Genomic DNA, 15,964 nt, shown 5'->3' on the forward strand with positions numbered 1-15,964 from the left:
GAGAACACCACTTAATGAGAGTAACCTTGGGTAAATTTCCAGTTTCTTTATCTGTAAGAGGATAATATTTGCCTCACAGGCTTGTTGCAAGGATAGAAAAAGAGAATAAGTATGAAAGTGTTCTTTAAAAGGTACTATGGTTTGTATTTGTAAGTGGTGTGGATTCCTACCAGGATTAATACACCTTGAACTCAGGACTCAGGTCTATTTAACCTAGGACAAAATGCTTTCCCCTGGACTTCAAAGACGGACCTAAAGTTGAGGAGCATACTATATGAGCTTAGACCAGGTCCAGGGAGGGTAAGAGTCAAAGATAATTGTTTGCTAGAGTTCTAAAACCTGGGATCTGAAATCATGTCCCTTGGAAGGACTGCTTTAGATGGTTGAGTCAGGGGTAGTGTCATGTGTGAAAGAAGGTTAAGGAAGAACTGGCTAGGAGCAACAATAGCCCAGTGCCCTTTGACCTTTATTTCTGACTAGAGATCAGAGACTGATTAAAAAGTCTTCAAACTATACACATTCTGGGGAACAGAGTTGAGGGTCAAGTTGAAGAAGTATACATTATACTGTTATTCAATGATAATAATTGAGAGTCACCCCTTCTGATAACCCATCAGTGATGAAGAACATGGTTTCTTCTTCTAAGGAACTCCCTTATTTGTAGAGTCTGCATGCCAAGTTAATTATAACAGAGTGACAAGTGCTAAGATAGAAGGATTGTTCAAGATGCCTGCAAAGCCTACTGTTGGTAAGGACCAACAATGCTTGATCAAGGAGGTAGGACAGCCTATTAAAGGTGACAATAGCAGGAAGTCTTCAAAGGCAAGTTACCCTAGTCATAACAAAGAGTAGAAGTAAGGTAGAAGTCCAGAGGGCATAAAGAAAGATCATATCATATTGGGACACCATTGAAGGGTACAGGATAATTAGAACATGGTAAGTTCTGAGGCCAGAGAGGTAAGCTAGTGAGGGAAATCATCAGACTAGTTGATTTCCCACCTATGATTAGGGAGAGGCATTGAATATTGAATTGTCCCCTCTTGGAATTCTAACTATCATGACCACTCACCCAACTCTGAGGCTGCCACTGCCCTCCAAGAAAGTCTTAATTTATTAACTTTTTCTATAAGTCTGCCTTATTTCATCATGAGAGCATAAATTTCGAAAGCTAGGAACTGTTTATTCCTCTTCTGTCTCTCCCTAGCCCAGTATAGTATAGTTCAGGTCCCTATTTGGTACTCAGGAAGAACTTAATAATGTATGTGCCTAAGAAATGTGAGAGAAGGCAGGGAAAGGATAAGGAGAGATGAGCACTTAGTCTCAAAAGTATGATAAAAGAAAGAAAGATTCACAGATTTATAAGTAGTGCCTTCCAAAGGCTCAGACTGGACTTTCCTGTAGCAACTGTGGTCATCTCTGCCTTTAGAATAGGACTGGCCTCAATTGTTCAGGGTGGGTGAGGGGCTTGAGGTGGGAGTAGGATGCTCCCAAAAAGCATGAGGGAAGAGGAGACACCACTTTAATAAAGAGCTCACTGGCCTGGGAGCAATGAGGCCTGGGGTTCCAGTTGTAGCTTTGCCATTACCTCCCTCAGCCTTAGTCAAACCTCTTTAGTTCTTGGATCCTCAGTTCGCACAACTATAACTTGATGGAAGCTAAGCTTCCATCAGTGGCTTCTCTGTAAGTAAGGGTGCCAGAATGCTTCTAGCTCTGATATTTGGCTAATGCCCAGCAGATGATATTTCTATGTCCCTGAAGATATCAGGTAAGAAATTAAGCTGGGCCCTGAACCCTCCACCTAGTTCTGACCCATGAGTGGAGGCTTGGATCAGTCCAGCCCTATGAGTAGCACTTAGGGCTGTGTTAGTATACAAAAATAGAAGAAGGCATATGCTTACTGTGGTAAAATTCAGATGAAGTCATTTGGGGAGATCCCTCTCCTTATAACTTATCTCACGATGCAAGTCCCAAGGACAGAAATTTTTTTGTAGTTTCAAGTTTTTATTTAAATTTCCCAAGGGAAGAAAATTAAGTTTTTAGAAGTGAACTAGAATGTGTGTATAGGTCAGTGTGGTATGGCTTTTGTTGTTGATGTTCTTAAAGAAACACAGTCATTTGTAGTTAGTAGACAAATAGTTTATGCAGAAAGTAAGTGTGGTTACAGTTCATTATTGTCAATGATACAGCATTTTCAATCATGATTATAGGTGAAACCAATAAAACCTCATTATGTAGTCATAGCATATTCATGCTAGTGAAAACATAGCAAAGCATTGCACCTGCGTTATAGGGGAAGACAAAACTGGGGATGGGACATATTTTCACTCACCTCTGGTTGGCTTTGTGTATTTTGTCATTGAGACTTACGTTATGTTTGGGTCAAACAAAAAACCCAAAGAGGTTTTATAAAAGTTTACAACCATTAAACAGTATTTGTTTAATCCCACAAATGGATAAAGCAAACTACTATAGCTCAGTGATATATAAATCAGGACTAGAAATAGTCAATCTGTCTATGTATATAGCTAGCTACAATATGGTAGACATTGAATATGCTGAGTCTTTCCAAAGGCATCGAATACTTTGGACAAGCAGGTTCCCAAAACATACCGGTTTGGTTTCCAATGAGAACTAACTGTAGTGCCACTTCAAGTTTAAGACTATGCCCTCCTCAGTGTCAGATGTGAGGAGGAGAAAACTAGGGGAAGACAGAGAAGGGTTAGGAAGAGACCTGAGCAGAGCTCTTTGGATAGCTTAACAGTATTTTCCCTGTGCAGTTTCAGACCTGGTTCACAGAGTAAAAGTGTATTGAAATTGTTGGCCCTCAAAAAGGGCAATTGTACGAAGTCCCATACTAACAGCATAGATAGAACAGTAAATGAGCGCCTCTCAAAATGAATTCTTCTATGTTAGAAGAAAGCTCAGTGCCAAAGGTTAATGGGTATCAATATTTGAATTACTGTATAAAGAGAATTTATTCTCAAATAGAAAAAAAATGGGTTTTCAAAGTGTTCTGGAAACTAGGAAAGAAAGAGAGAATACTTATATTATTACTTAGAAAAAGAAAAGTTTTACAGACCCTTTCCATAAGGCATCTGTCATTCTCCTTTCTATACTTTACACTTTAAAAGATAGTGCAATGGCTACATGCGTCCTTTGAAAAGGCTCTAGTAATTGAATTGACCTTGCCACTCTAGAATCACACTTCTTCAGGTTGAAATAAAAGTAACCACAACAAAATCACAAAAAGAAACAAAAATCACAAAATGTATAAAATCTAAGACCTGAATAGGCACAGACTTTCTATGAGTTCAGAAATTCAGTGAAAAAATTAAAAGTACAAAGCACCTCTTGCAAAATATACTGGTCCTTGAAAACCACACTAAACACTGCAGTAACCCCTGCTGAGTGCTTGGAGGTAAGTATTCTCAGGAACACAAGCTTAACCCTAAGAAAGAGGCCTGATTTTATTATCAGGAGAACTGAGAAGGTCCCAGTGCTTCTTTGTATTTGTTGTTTTATAGTTACAGACAATATGGAAAAGTCAAGAAGTGTACAGATACCAGTATAAAGAAAATGTTTCTCTAATAACCTCACTAAAAAGCATGCTAGATTCATGCATTCATAATTTTAGCTTCTTGCAGATGATTCACTACCACAATTTTGACACAAAATTCCTTTTTTGGGGACATATTAAATGTAATAGGCTAAAGAGAACTTATGCAATATAATCCTTGAAACTGTACACATAATAGCTGTGTGCATAGTAATAAGGAAGCCTTGAAAAAATTGTCTTTGTCTATAAACCACTACTGCCCTTTGTAAATAGCTCCCTCATGACTCCCAGGCTGCTTTTCTGTGACACACAGTGCCACAAACATCATGGTGAAAAGTCAGTACCTAACTTAGTTTATTATGAGTTTTGTACATTTGTTCTTATGCAATCAGGAAAAAAAGATATAATTTGTATCAACAAAAGGTCATTTCTGATTATTTGAAGCATTGCTTTTAGCCACTTTGGCTTGTACACATTTTATGAGAAGAATGACAATTGGTTTTGGAAAATAAAAAATACATATGCTGCCTTAAAAATACGTCCTGTGTTGGGAGGAGCTTACAGTTTTCCCAAGTATTAAATATGAACTTATCTGAGATAAATTGCAGCTGACAAGACAAATCTTGTGCTTCCCTGAAAATTGTGCAGCTAGTAGATACTGTGGTGCCATTGATGATTTTGGTAGGAAGATGAACTAACAGGTACAAAGTTAGTAGAGTCATCTAAGATTGTCAAATACCCTTGATTTAGACATGGGACAGATTCAGAAGGTCCAAGAGGTTGAAAATAAAATGTTTGTATAAGTTGAAAATAAAGTGTATAAAATTTGGGTGAAACTGAATTGCAAACACTAGTTTCAGTGGCAACTGTCACTCTCTATTCTATATGGGACAGAAAGTACTTTTTGCATATCAGCATGCTGGGGAATGGAAAGATCAGAGAGTAGGAGATGAATACAAAGCTGTGGTTAACTGAAGATAAATGCTGATTGAGATGCAGTTTTGATCAACTAGGACAGAGATAGAAAGCCAGAAAGCAGCATGCAAGCCACTATGAAACCACCAGAAACAATCCTAACTACAGACTCACGTGTGGAGGGTTTCACGATAAGAAACATTTATAGAGAGTGTCACACCTTCTCATGAAGCAACAAAAGACCTAGACCAGGCCTTCTTAACTTTCATGATAAAAAAAAAATCATAGAAATTAGCAAGTTCCAGCTCAAGAAATAGTGAGCAGGTCATGGTTCAAAATGTTTAATATACAATGGATTAAAAAAAGGGGTTCATTTAGTACAGCTTAAAAAAAAACAACCCAATAATGCCTCTAGAGGAGGCATTTAGCTACAAAGTTTTCCACCCTGAGCAAGATACTAGTTGCACAAATGGTGCCACCCAACCCAAAGTCCTGCTGTCTTTAGTAATGCATTTAATAATTATCTAAGGGTAAGTGCATCCTGTTTGCTATATTTGAAGTGCATAACTGAGCCAGTTATTAGCAAAGATGTACCATCTCCTTTTGTAAGCTGCCTTTTTCCACTTAGAAATCCCCTCGTTTTGTTTCCTAAAGAAATTCTGTTCCACCAGTGATCAACCTTATTTCCCAAAGGGTGGACAACAAGAGAAAGTGGATTACATGACTGTGCACTGTCCTCCATTACGTTTTATCCTGTGATGTCGAATACTGCATAGGTCAGAAGTCTAAAAAGTATCCATTAGACCCTCCTTGAATGCAGCTTTTGTGTTCATCATTTAATGCTGCACGTTTGGCCATCTCTCCTGGTAAAAAGGAAGTGAAGTCTGGTAGTAACTCCCTTGGTCCTGGTCAAACTTCTGTGCTTTTTTAGCACAAACCTGATATGCTTGGATCTTGAGCTTTTCCATCAGCTCCTCTGAAATAAAAAGCTGTAATCTGATCTTTAATTTGCTAAGGTGAAGAGATATAAAAGCTAAGAACTATCAGTAAATGTTGACCAGTAAAAACTGCAAAGGAAGTAGAGCTAGCTTGCTCTGGTGTCTAAGAAAACAATATTCAAATATTGGCATGTAATTTCACTTTCAAAACTGGTCGTAACTATGAAATGTGACATAAAATCAAATTAGATTCATGATCTATACAACTATAGACTAAGGACTGTGCAGAGCTTTTCTTCTCATTATCACTATATAAAAGGTTATATGGAAATACAGAAACATCTTAAACTAAATACATACAGTTATACATGCAATATAATTGCTAACAATAAGTTGAAATATACCTCTAGAAGCTTTGATGTGACCCTATAGCTTGGTTAGTAAAGATATTGAATGGTCAGATATTCATGCAATAATTTATGCATTTGCTTTTAAATAGCTTTAAATATCCTATTAAAAATCCCCAAAGGTTAATTCAACATATAATTTGCTCCTGATGCTCTTCCTTTTAAAATTAGATATATTATCAATACTTTGTAATATAGAATATGTGATTAAGAAAATGTTGGTAATGGAATCCCTTGGGAGATTCTTGCAGTTAGACCTTCTCCCCCTGAGTTTTGTCCTCCATTGCCTGCATGGTGCCGTGCAAAAAAGCATGGGACTTGGAGTCAGAGGACTTGAGTATGAGCCATGATTTGGTCACTTGCTAGCAGTGTGACCTTGGCAAGGAACTTAATCTCAATGAGATTTAGTTTCTTTTTCTAGAAAATAAGACATCAGTAAGATTTATCTTACAAGGTTGTTTTGAGCTTCAAATAACATAAACACTGTAACTTGTAAAGCGCAACACAAAATTATTACTCATCATAGTATTAATGCATTATTAGTATTTATATTTGTATAAAGGATTAACTTCTATGTCATGTCAACGAGCAGCCCTAAGCTTAGAAACAATCAAAGCTGCCAGTTGTTGGGCATCTGCTGTGTGGGGATTCTTCTCCATCACTGCAAGAACAATGTTTGAAGGGAAAATATTGCAGAGGTTCTTGTAAGTCTGATACTGGTGCTCTGGGATCATATGCTCCCTGTTATCATTGCGCATTCCAACCCAAGGATTTCTCCAAAGCTGTTCCATCTTTTCAGGCACGCTCCGTACCATGACTGGCTCATAGCATGGTTGCATGAGGCTGTTACTCAAGGGATAAGAGTGGTAGCCATAGGAATCAGTTGCACAGGGCAATGGGTCCCAGCTGGCATGTTGCTCCCGGCACAGAGGAGGTCTCCTTTGCCTCATGGGGTTGCTCTCATAGAGGCGGGAGTCAGAAATGCTGTCCATACGAGTCATTACCAGGGCACGTCCTGGCTGGGGGGTTGCCCCAGGATGGATATTGGGAAGCATAGAGTAGTCTCCAGGACCGCTGGAGCATACGCCAGTTGCTGGGTGCTGGGCTTGCAGAACTAAGTGGGGAACTGACTGTTTGTGGGGGACTTGCTTAGAATCCTCTGGGCCATAGTTCTGCACTCGCGTTAAGGCGTCATGGTAACCATGAGGAAAAGGCTGAAGACGGTTCTGAGATGCCGAACGATGCAGCTTCAAACTGCCCTCAGGATGGCTATCACCTACAGCCAAGTACAGGTTGTTGTAAGAGGAATAGTTGTCGTTCCTGGTATGGCTCATACGGTTGTCAGGACAGAGGTTGGGATTCCGGGCATATACTCCTCGGTCTGCTTCAGCCATGTAGTACTCTCGATTATGCATGCTGTTGACGTTCAGTTTGGAGAAGTCACTTAACATTGAATAGTAGCCATGGTCCCCCAAGGACTCAAACTTTGGATATTGGTCAGCATAGCTAATAGGAGTCCCATGGCTATTGGTTACCAGGATTGGGGGATACTGCATGCTAGCCATGTGCTCCAGTGAGGCCTTCTGGTGGGGGAAATGAGAGGATCCTGGCACTGGGCTGCTGGCTGAACGGGTGTTGAGTGCACTCACTGCATGGCTTTTAGGGGGTGGGATTGTGGGGACACTTAGGGCGGTCACAAGTGAGGGGACAGAGCTGGCCTCAGGCTTACGGGCAATCGACAGCCATTCCTCAGGCTCTACAGCCATGGACCGGATGCTGGGATCCGACTGGCGCTTGGGGGTCACACGTTTGACTTCTGAGGTTGTCTCACCTTTGGCACTAGACAGCCCTGTGCCACACTTGGCCAGGGTGCCTTCACTCACGGTTTTCACTGTGGACAGTTTGGCACTGATGCGGAGCTCATCAGCCACGGAACGCTGTGGTTGATTGGCCCGCTCCGGATGGTAGTATTTGCACTTGTGGCCATAGGTGCATTTTTTGCCTGAAAAATAATGCCTTGGGGTAAGACTCTCTCTCATACCAGTGCAAATCTGTCAGAAACTGTTGTAACAATCTGGTTACTCAGGTTAGAGTTTTACTGTTTGAGATTAAGGAAGAAAATTAACTGTCCATGAAGATGAGAGGCAGGACAACATCAACGAGGCATCATACGCTGTAAGGGGATAGGGGAGAAGTGGAAAGCTGGAGAGGAAACTTCAGTGTAAAAGCTAAGAACTGAGAGTTGAACAGCCTTCATTTTCCTATAACTCACAATTTTGTCTAGGCATAACCTGCATGCTGAGGTGGTATAGGGTAGCAGCAGGCAGCATAGTGCTATGCCAAAAACACATGCTTGGTAGCCAGTCAGACTTGAATTTCAATTCCAGCTATGTTACTTACTAGCCATGTAACTTTGGTAAGTGACTTTACTTTCTGAGCCTCAATTTCTTCTTCCATATAAAAGTCCATAATTATGCCTATATTATACAGACACTGTGTAGATTAAATGAAGATAATGTAGATTAAATGAAAGTACTCTATAATTAAAATAAAAGTTAATTGAGAAAAAGAAAAAATCCAAGATGTCCCATAAATATGTGATTATCCAAAAAGAGTGAACATCCAAAGTAGCCTTAGACCAGGCAGCCCATGTTGCACTGTTAGGCTCACAAACTTTGTATCAGAGGGACTTGTTTAAGATTATGAAAGCACTCTAGAAAACTATATTTTAAAAAAGCAAATGAAAAAGAAGTTTGGAAGCAAACTGGAAAATACAGAACTGAAGAAAAGAGTATTATTAGTTGACAGAGAGTGCAATCACCTGCTTAAGAGACATGTCCTTCTTAGGGCCAAATCCAATTTGGCATTACCCTTTCTGCTTCCATAGGCCATGTGGGTTTCTGTACTTCCCTGCCTCCAGTAACACCACTTAAGATGGAGGCAGCTAAAACACATGCATTATTTAAACAAGTAACAACTTATCTTCCCTTCAATTCTAGTTACCTTTTCCTCGTGCAGTTTCTAGGATGATTCTTTAAATGCCTAACCGAAAATACATAAAGACAGAGACATTAAGTCACAAGAAGGGGACAAGTTAGGATTTTCCATTTGAAAGGGAAATCTTTGAGAGGTAAGTATCTATATAGTCCTTATGTTTCCCATAGTATAGAACTCAGTTCCGCACATAGGTACTCACCATAAGGGCACGGTTGCTTCTTGTGCTCCGGAACAACAGGTCTCTTTCTCAAGAAATTTTCAAGATTTGGGCCATGACGTCCTAAAGGATCATCTGGAGGCATAAATCTGAAAGCAAATAGTAAGAGGTAAATGTCTTCCTTTCAACCCCCTTTAGGAGTTCAGACTTTCATTGTCACAGCCTTCTAATTGCCCTTTTTGCCTCAAGCTAAGCCAGCAGTTCCTCCCTCCATTCTCATTTGATCACACACACACACACACACACACACACACACACACACGATTTTTCCAGTGTATGATTCTTCTGTAGACTATATGTTTCAACCATAATGGTTCCCCAACATGAAACCCACTTTCACATCTTTATACCTTTATTCATGATAGTCCCTTTACCTGTAATGCCCAGTAGTCCCCTTTTTTCTGTCTGTAAACAGACAGTAAACTTCACCTCAAATGTCATCTCCTGTTTGAGGCTTTTTCCTATCATTTCATGTAGACAAAGAAATTTTAAAAATTCTAACCATACTGCTTATCACTACACATTGTGGTTCTCTTTCTCTCTCTTCACTACCCTTTGAGACTCTTAAGGGTGAGTCCTGTTTCTTATTCAGCCTCTTATCCCCATGCCAATCAGCATAATGCACAGTACACAGTAAATGTTTAGTAAATGTTTATTGAAATGAAATAATCTATTCCTAGTGAAACTTGGATTTAGGTTATTCAGAGCCTACTGAAAGCAACGTACTTGTCATTCACAAAGGAATACATCAGCAACCGCTCCTCTATAAACTTCTTCCATTCTGGCTTTTCAACTTGAAGGTCTCGATAGTTATCATTAGATACAATGATGCCATCAGAATCGAAAGCCAATTTGACTATGAACCGGTCATCATAACAGACAACTCTTCTGCCCTGGACCCTTCGGGATGGTGTGAAGACAAGAATCTTTTCTTTCTCCAGTTTACGTAGAATATCTTGATCTGTCAAAATATAGATTATATGCCACAGAGTAGAAACCATCTTTGGAAATTACCAGCATTATCCTCATATTACAAGTACAGATGTTTGTACTAGATGAATATGTTATTTGCCCTTAGAGAGGAAGTGGCCTCTATTCCTGGCTATGGTACCAATTTGGATTGTGACCTTAGACTTAGACCTTCTCCTTGGGACTTCAGTTTTCCATAAAGTGAAGGAACTGGATTCAATGACATCTAAGTTTCAAAAACTACCATGAAGAGTGAAAAATAACACTGATATCCTAGCATTCTTGATGATTGTTTTGCCCTTTGGAGGAAGGACCATCTTTTGACTGCTGAAGAAAACAGAGCAGTATGCTGAGGATGTGCCTGCCAGGAGAAAGGTAAGGCATCATTCCATACATTACATTTTTGCCTTCTGCCTGAAGGAAAGCCACAATTAAGGAGATATAAAGCTGTAGCATGTTGAGTACTGACCCCCTTTCCTTTTGGCCTCTTAACTGCTGAGGAAAGAAAGCACACAAGCTGGACTTGAGCAGGGTCAGGATCTACTCTCAGATGAAGTTGGGACCCTGTTCAGAAGCTGGCAGACAACTCCACAACACAGCTCTGACCACCACTCTGACTTACTTATTTGGCACATCATGCAAACAGCTGATACTCAGAGGACTGGGGTCTATATGTTCTCAAATGCTATAAAGAGCTAGCTTCATATAGTGTTGTAAGTGAATGTAGTAATCCTACTGACATTAGAGTTGCATCATTGGCCTTAAGCATGTTTGCCTTTGCAGGCCCCTTCTTTAATAAAGAAATATTATTCACAAATACTCATCAAGAAAAGTGTACTCCTTATTCCTCATCACCTATTCACCTATCCACACCACCCAACTTCTCTCTGGTAACACTCTATAGATAAGAGTGTTTTTTGGTTGGTCTATCTCTCAATTTTTTTCATTTGCTGATTTGTTTTGTTTCTTAAATTCCACATAACAGTGAAACCATATGATATTTTTCTTTCTCTGAATGACTTTTATCATTTAGCATTATACTGTCTAGCTCTATTCATGTCATTGCAAATGGAAGATTTCATTTTTTGGTATAAATATATTTTTTAAGTTTTTGTTTTAATTCCAAATCACATACAGTGCCATATTACTTTCAGTTGTACTAGGTTTCACTCTTTCTTATGGCTGAAGAATATTCCATTGTATGTATATACACTACATTTTATTTATCCATTCATCAATCTATGGACACTAGGGCTGCTTCCATATTCTGGAAATGATGCTGCTATAAACATACAGGTGCATGTAACTTTTTGAATTAGTGTTTGCATTGTTTTTTTTTTTTGCATTTTGGGGGGATATACCCCTGGGGATAGTAGTTCTATTTTTAACTTTTTTGAGGAACTTCCACAGTGGCTACAAAATTTTGCATTCCCACCAACAGTGCAAGGAGTTCTTTTTTCTCCACATCCTTGCCAATACTTGTTTCTTGTGTTTTCTATTTTAGCCATTCTGACAGGGGTGAGGTGATATCTCATTGTATTTTTGATTTCTGTTTCCCTGAGGATGAGTGATGTTGAGCATCTTTCATGTGTCTGTTGGCCATCCATATGTCTTCATTGGAGAAATGTCTGTTCATGACTACTGCCCATTTTTTAATGGGATTATTTGTTTTTTGGTATTAATTTGTATAAATCCTTTACATATTTTGGATAATTCCCCTTTACCAGATATATCATCTGCAAATATCTTTGCCCATTCCTTAGGGTGCCTTTTAATTTTGTTGATTGTTCCTTCACTGTGCAGAAGTTTTGTATTTTGATGGAGTATCAATAGTTTATTTTTGCTTTTATTTCTCTTGCTTCAGGAAATATATCTAGAAAAATATTTGCTGTGGATGTCAGAGACATTACTGTTTTGTGTCCTCTTCTAGAATTTTTACGATGTCAGGTCTCTCATTTAGGTCTTTAATCCATTTTGAGTTTATTTTGTGTATGGGGTAGGAAAGTGGTCCAGTTTCATTCTTTTGCTTGTTGTTGTCCAGTATGCCCAACACCATTTGTTGAAGAAACTGTCTTTTTCCCATTGGATATTCTTTCCAGATTTATTGAAGAGTAACTGACCATATATAATTGTGGGTTTATTTCTGGTTTTCTATTCTGTTCCATTGATCTATGTGTCTATTTTTGTGCCAGTACCATATTGTTTTGTTTACTACAGCTTTCTAACATAACTTGAAGCTCAGAATTGTGATGCCTTCAGCTTTGCTTTCATTTTTCAAGATTGCTTTGATTTTCAGGGTATTTTGTGTTTCCATACCAATTTTAGGATTGTTTGGTCTAGCTCTGTAAAAAATACTGTTTATATTTTGATAAGGATTGCAATAAATGGTAGATTGATTTGAGTAGCATAGACTTCTTAAAAATGTTTGTTCCAATCCATGAGCATAGAATATTTTTCCATTTCTTTGTGTCTTCCTCAATTTCTTTCATAAGTGTTCTATAGTTTTCAAAGTATAGCTCTTTTGTCTCTTCAGTTAGGTTTATTTAGGAATAATATCTTATTGGTTTTGGTGCAAGTGTAAATGGGGTTCATTTCTTAATTTTTTTTTCTGCTGCTTCATTATTGGTGTATAGGAATGCAACAGATTTCTGTATGCTGATTTTGTATCTTACAACATTACTGAATTCATTTATCAGTCTAGCAGTTTTTTGGAGGCTTTCAGAATTTCTATATAGAATATCATGTCATATGTAAATAGTGAAAGTTTACTTCTTCCTTACTGATTTGGTGCCTTCTATTTCTTTTTATTGTCTGATTGTTGTGGCTATGACTTCTGGTTCTATGTTGAATAATAGTGGTGAGAGTGGACATACATGTCTTGTTCCTGACCTTAGGGGGAAAGCTCTCAATTTTTCCCTATTGAGGATCATGTTAGCTGTGGGTTTTTCATATATTGCCTTTATTAATTTGAGATATATTCCCTCTAAACCTACGTTTTTTAGGGTTTTTATAATGAATGGATGTTGTACTTTGTGAAATACTATTTCTGCACCTATTTAAATGATCATATGGCTATTTCCCCCCATTTAAAGTTTTTATTTAAATTCCAATTATGTACAGTGTAATATTATTTTCTAGGGTACGATATATAGTGATTCAATACTTACATACAACATGTGGTGAAGTCACAACAACTGCACTCCTTAATCCCTATCACCTATTTAATCCATTCCACCCCCAACTTCCCCTCTGGTAACCATCAGTTTATTCTTTATAGTTAAGAGTATATTTCTTGGTTTGCCTCTCTCTCTCTTCTTTTCCCTATGCTCCTTTGTTTTGTTTCTTAAATTCCACATATGAGTGAAATCATATGGTATTTGACTTTCTCTGACTGCTTTATTTTGCTAGCATAATACTCTCCAGCGCCACTCATCATTGGAGGTATATATATATATATATATATTATAATATATAAATATATATAATATATAATATACTTTTATATTATATATATACCTCCAACGATGAGTTATATATATATTTATTTATATATATAAATATATATAAATGTATATATATATATATTTAAAGATTTTATTTATTCTTGAGAGATAGAGAGAGAGAGGCAGAAGGAGGAGCATGCTGAGAGCCTGACATGGGACTCAGTCCTGGGACTCCAGGATCAGGCCCTGGGCTGAAGGCAGGTATATCTCACATCTTCTTTATCCATTCATTAGTTGATGGACATTTGGGTTTTTTATAATATGACTATTCTAGGTAATGCAGCTATAAACATCAGGTTGCATGTCTCCCCTCAAATTAGTATTTTTGTATTGTTTTGGTAAATACCTAGTAGTACAATTATAGTACAATTGCTGGATCTTAGGTAGTTCAATTTTTATCTTTTATCTTTTTTTTCATTTTTTAAAAAGATTTTCTTTGTTTATTTGACAGAGAGAAAGAGAGAGAGAACAAGCAGGGGGAGCAGCAGGCAGACAGAAAGAGAAGCAGACTCAGTGACAAGCAGGGCACCCAATGCAGGGCTTGATGCAGAGCTCTATTGCAGGACCCTAGGATCATGACTGAGTGGAAAGCAGATGTCCAACTGAGCCATCAAAGTGTCACAATGTTTCATTCTTAAAAAGGTCACAGAAACTGTAATAAAGTGCAGAAAATAGTTAAATGTTATACAACGTATTTGCTATTTCTTTATTATAGTATTAGTATACCTTGGGAAAATATTAAATAAATGAAAAATATGGATCATACATTGATTGTATTTAATATATGTATATATAAATGTGTATTTATAAATATATATGTATATATATATATATATATATATACTTACAAATGAGGAATATCTTGTTAAAATTCACAGTAATGTTATGTAGGGCTAAATAGGATCTGAATAGGTTCTGATCTTGGTATACTAAAAAAGTATGTAAAAGAAGGAATCTTCAAATGAATTTATATTTTTATTTGAGATTAAGCAAGTATATAACTGTGGTATATTTGGCCAATAATCTAAAACTATTTTTCCATTATTGAAACATAGGTAAGATTGGTATCTTTAAATTCTCATTATTTCTCAGAGTAATAGCCATTCATTGTATAAACATAGATCAGTAAAAGAATATTGAAAACTGCCTATTCCAACAAGCATATTTACTTCCACTGTTAATGACTCTTTGGAAGTCTTGACTCTTTACAATGTATGGGATTACATTTCCAGTTACAATTGTGTATAGACATGGTCCATTCCCTTATAAAATGGCTCTCTGAGTCAGTTTAAGTTCAGGTGCAAAACTGATACTGCAATTGATACTGCAAACTGTCTCTGATAATGCTTATTATTTGATATCCACAGTTTATAGAGTGTGACCAACCTCATGACAAAATGTTCATGTGCTTTATAAATTGGAATAGAAAGTGAGTCCTTACTTAAATAAGGAAATTAAGTAACATTTTCGCATTTGTAGAAGTGCTTTCCCATGAGATATTTATATTTTTTACCACCATGAACCCTGAGGTGGATTTTCTTGCATTGTATTATTGTTATCCTTATTTTGCATAACAAATGGAGACACAGAAGGATTATAGCTAGATCTGAATCTGAGTCTTCAGTCCATGCCCAATGTGCATTCAACATACTGTAAGATATTTCTCACCACCATACTATGAGACATTATTCAGCATCCTATCACTTTTTGGAATATAAGTACTGGTATAGTAATTCTTTGGAAGCAATTCCACAGTATAATGGATGGTGACAAAATTACCTCTGCCACTCATCACAAGACCTAATTAGACTCTTATTTTGATGCCATACTTTTTAGTATGCTGCCTTTAGCTGGGCTTCCCCACTCAGCAGTATTGGAAAGCAAATGAAGTACTTTATTTCTTTTCCACACTCTCAGCTAGCGTCCTGAGCTTATAGGACAGTGAAATCCCCAAACCTAGATAAACTGTCAACCAACTATTCATCTGTGACACAGTTTCACTATCTGCCAAATACTATCTGCAATAATACGTCCTTGTTTTGGTATTGTTAAAATAGATGGCATGAGAGATTTAGCATAATATAAAGCACGTAGCTAGCTCTCAATCTGTGTCATGATATTATATCATGGTTAAAGTTGGTCCGAGGAGTGGCAACACAATGGAGCGGGAACACTGGGATGAGTACTGCCTTGGTCCCATTAGATACTAACTCTGACTTTCAGTCAGAACTTTTACATACCAGGGACTCAGTTTTCTCATCTGTAAACCGACCAGATTAATTGTTATGGTTTAACATATACTAATACTAATATCCTGGATTTATACATAATGAATAACACCATCGGTTTGCCTGAGATAATAGTTCTCAATTTTGTACATTTGAAGAGAAACTTAAGTGGTTTCACTGAAGCCCATGATGGAGCCAAGAACCGGCTTACTTACCCAAGAGAAATGTAGCCTC

At 37.6% G+C, this 15,964-nt stretch overlaps 1 protein-coding gene across 1 annotated transcript in view; it reads right to left on the minus strand.

Annotated features, from left to right (window-relative positions):
- Positions 1 to 2,114: 2,114 nt before the first annotated feature.
- The window catches only part of ZC3H12B (zinc finger CCCH-type containing 12B), a 599,195-nt gene continuing 585,345 nt past the window's right edge, over positions 2,115 to 15,964 (minus strand). Inside the window, exons 5-7 of the mRNA XM_072818273.1 lie at positions 9,757 to 9,991; positions 9,013 to 9,119; positions 2,115 to 7,818 (exon numbers count right to left, since the gene is read on the minus strand). Of these exons, the coding sequence (XP_072674374.1) occupies positions 6,398 to 7,818; positions 9,013 to 9,119; positions 9,757 to 9,991 (1,763 nt within the window). The 3' untranslated portion in view covers positions 2,115 to 6,397. The remainder of the gene's footprint in view (positions 7,819 to 9,012; positions 9,120 to 9,756; positions 9,992 to 15,964) is intronic.

The sequence above is a fragment of the Canis lupus genome, chromosome X (genome assembly GCF_048164855.1).
Source record: "Canis lupus baileyi chromosome X, mCanLup2.hap1, whole genome shotgun sequence".
Taxonomy (NCBI): domain Eukaryota; kingdom Metazoa; phylum Chordata; class Mammalia; order Carnivora; family Canidae; genus Canis; species Canis lupus.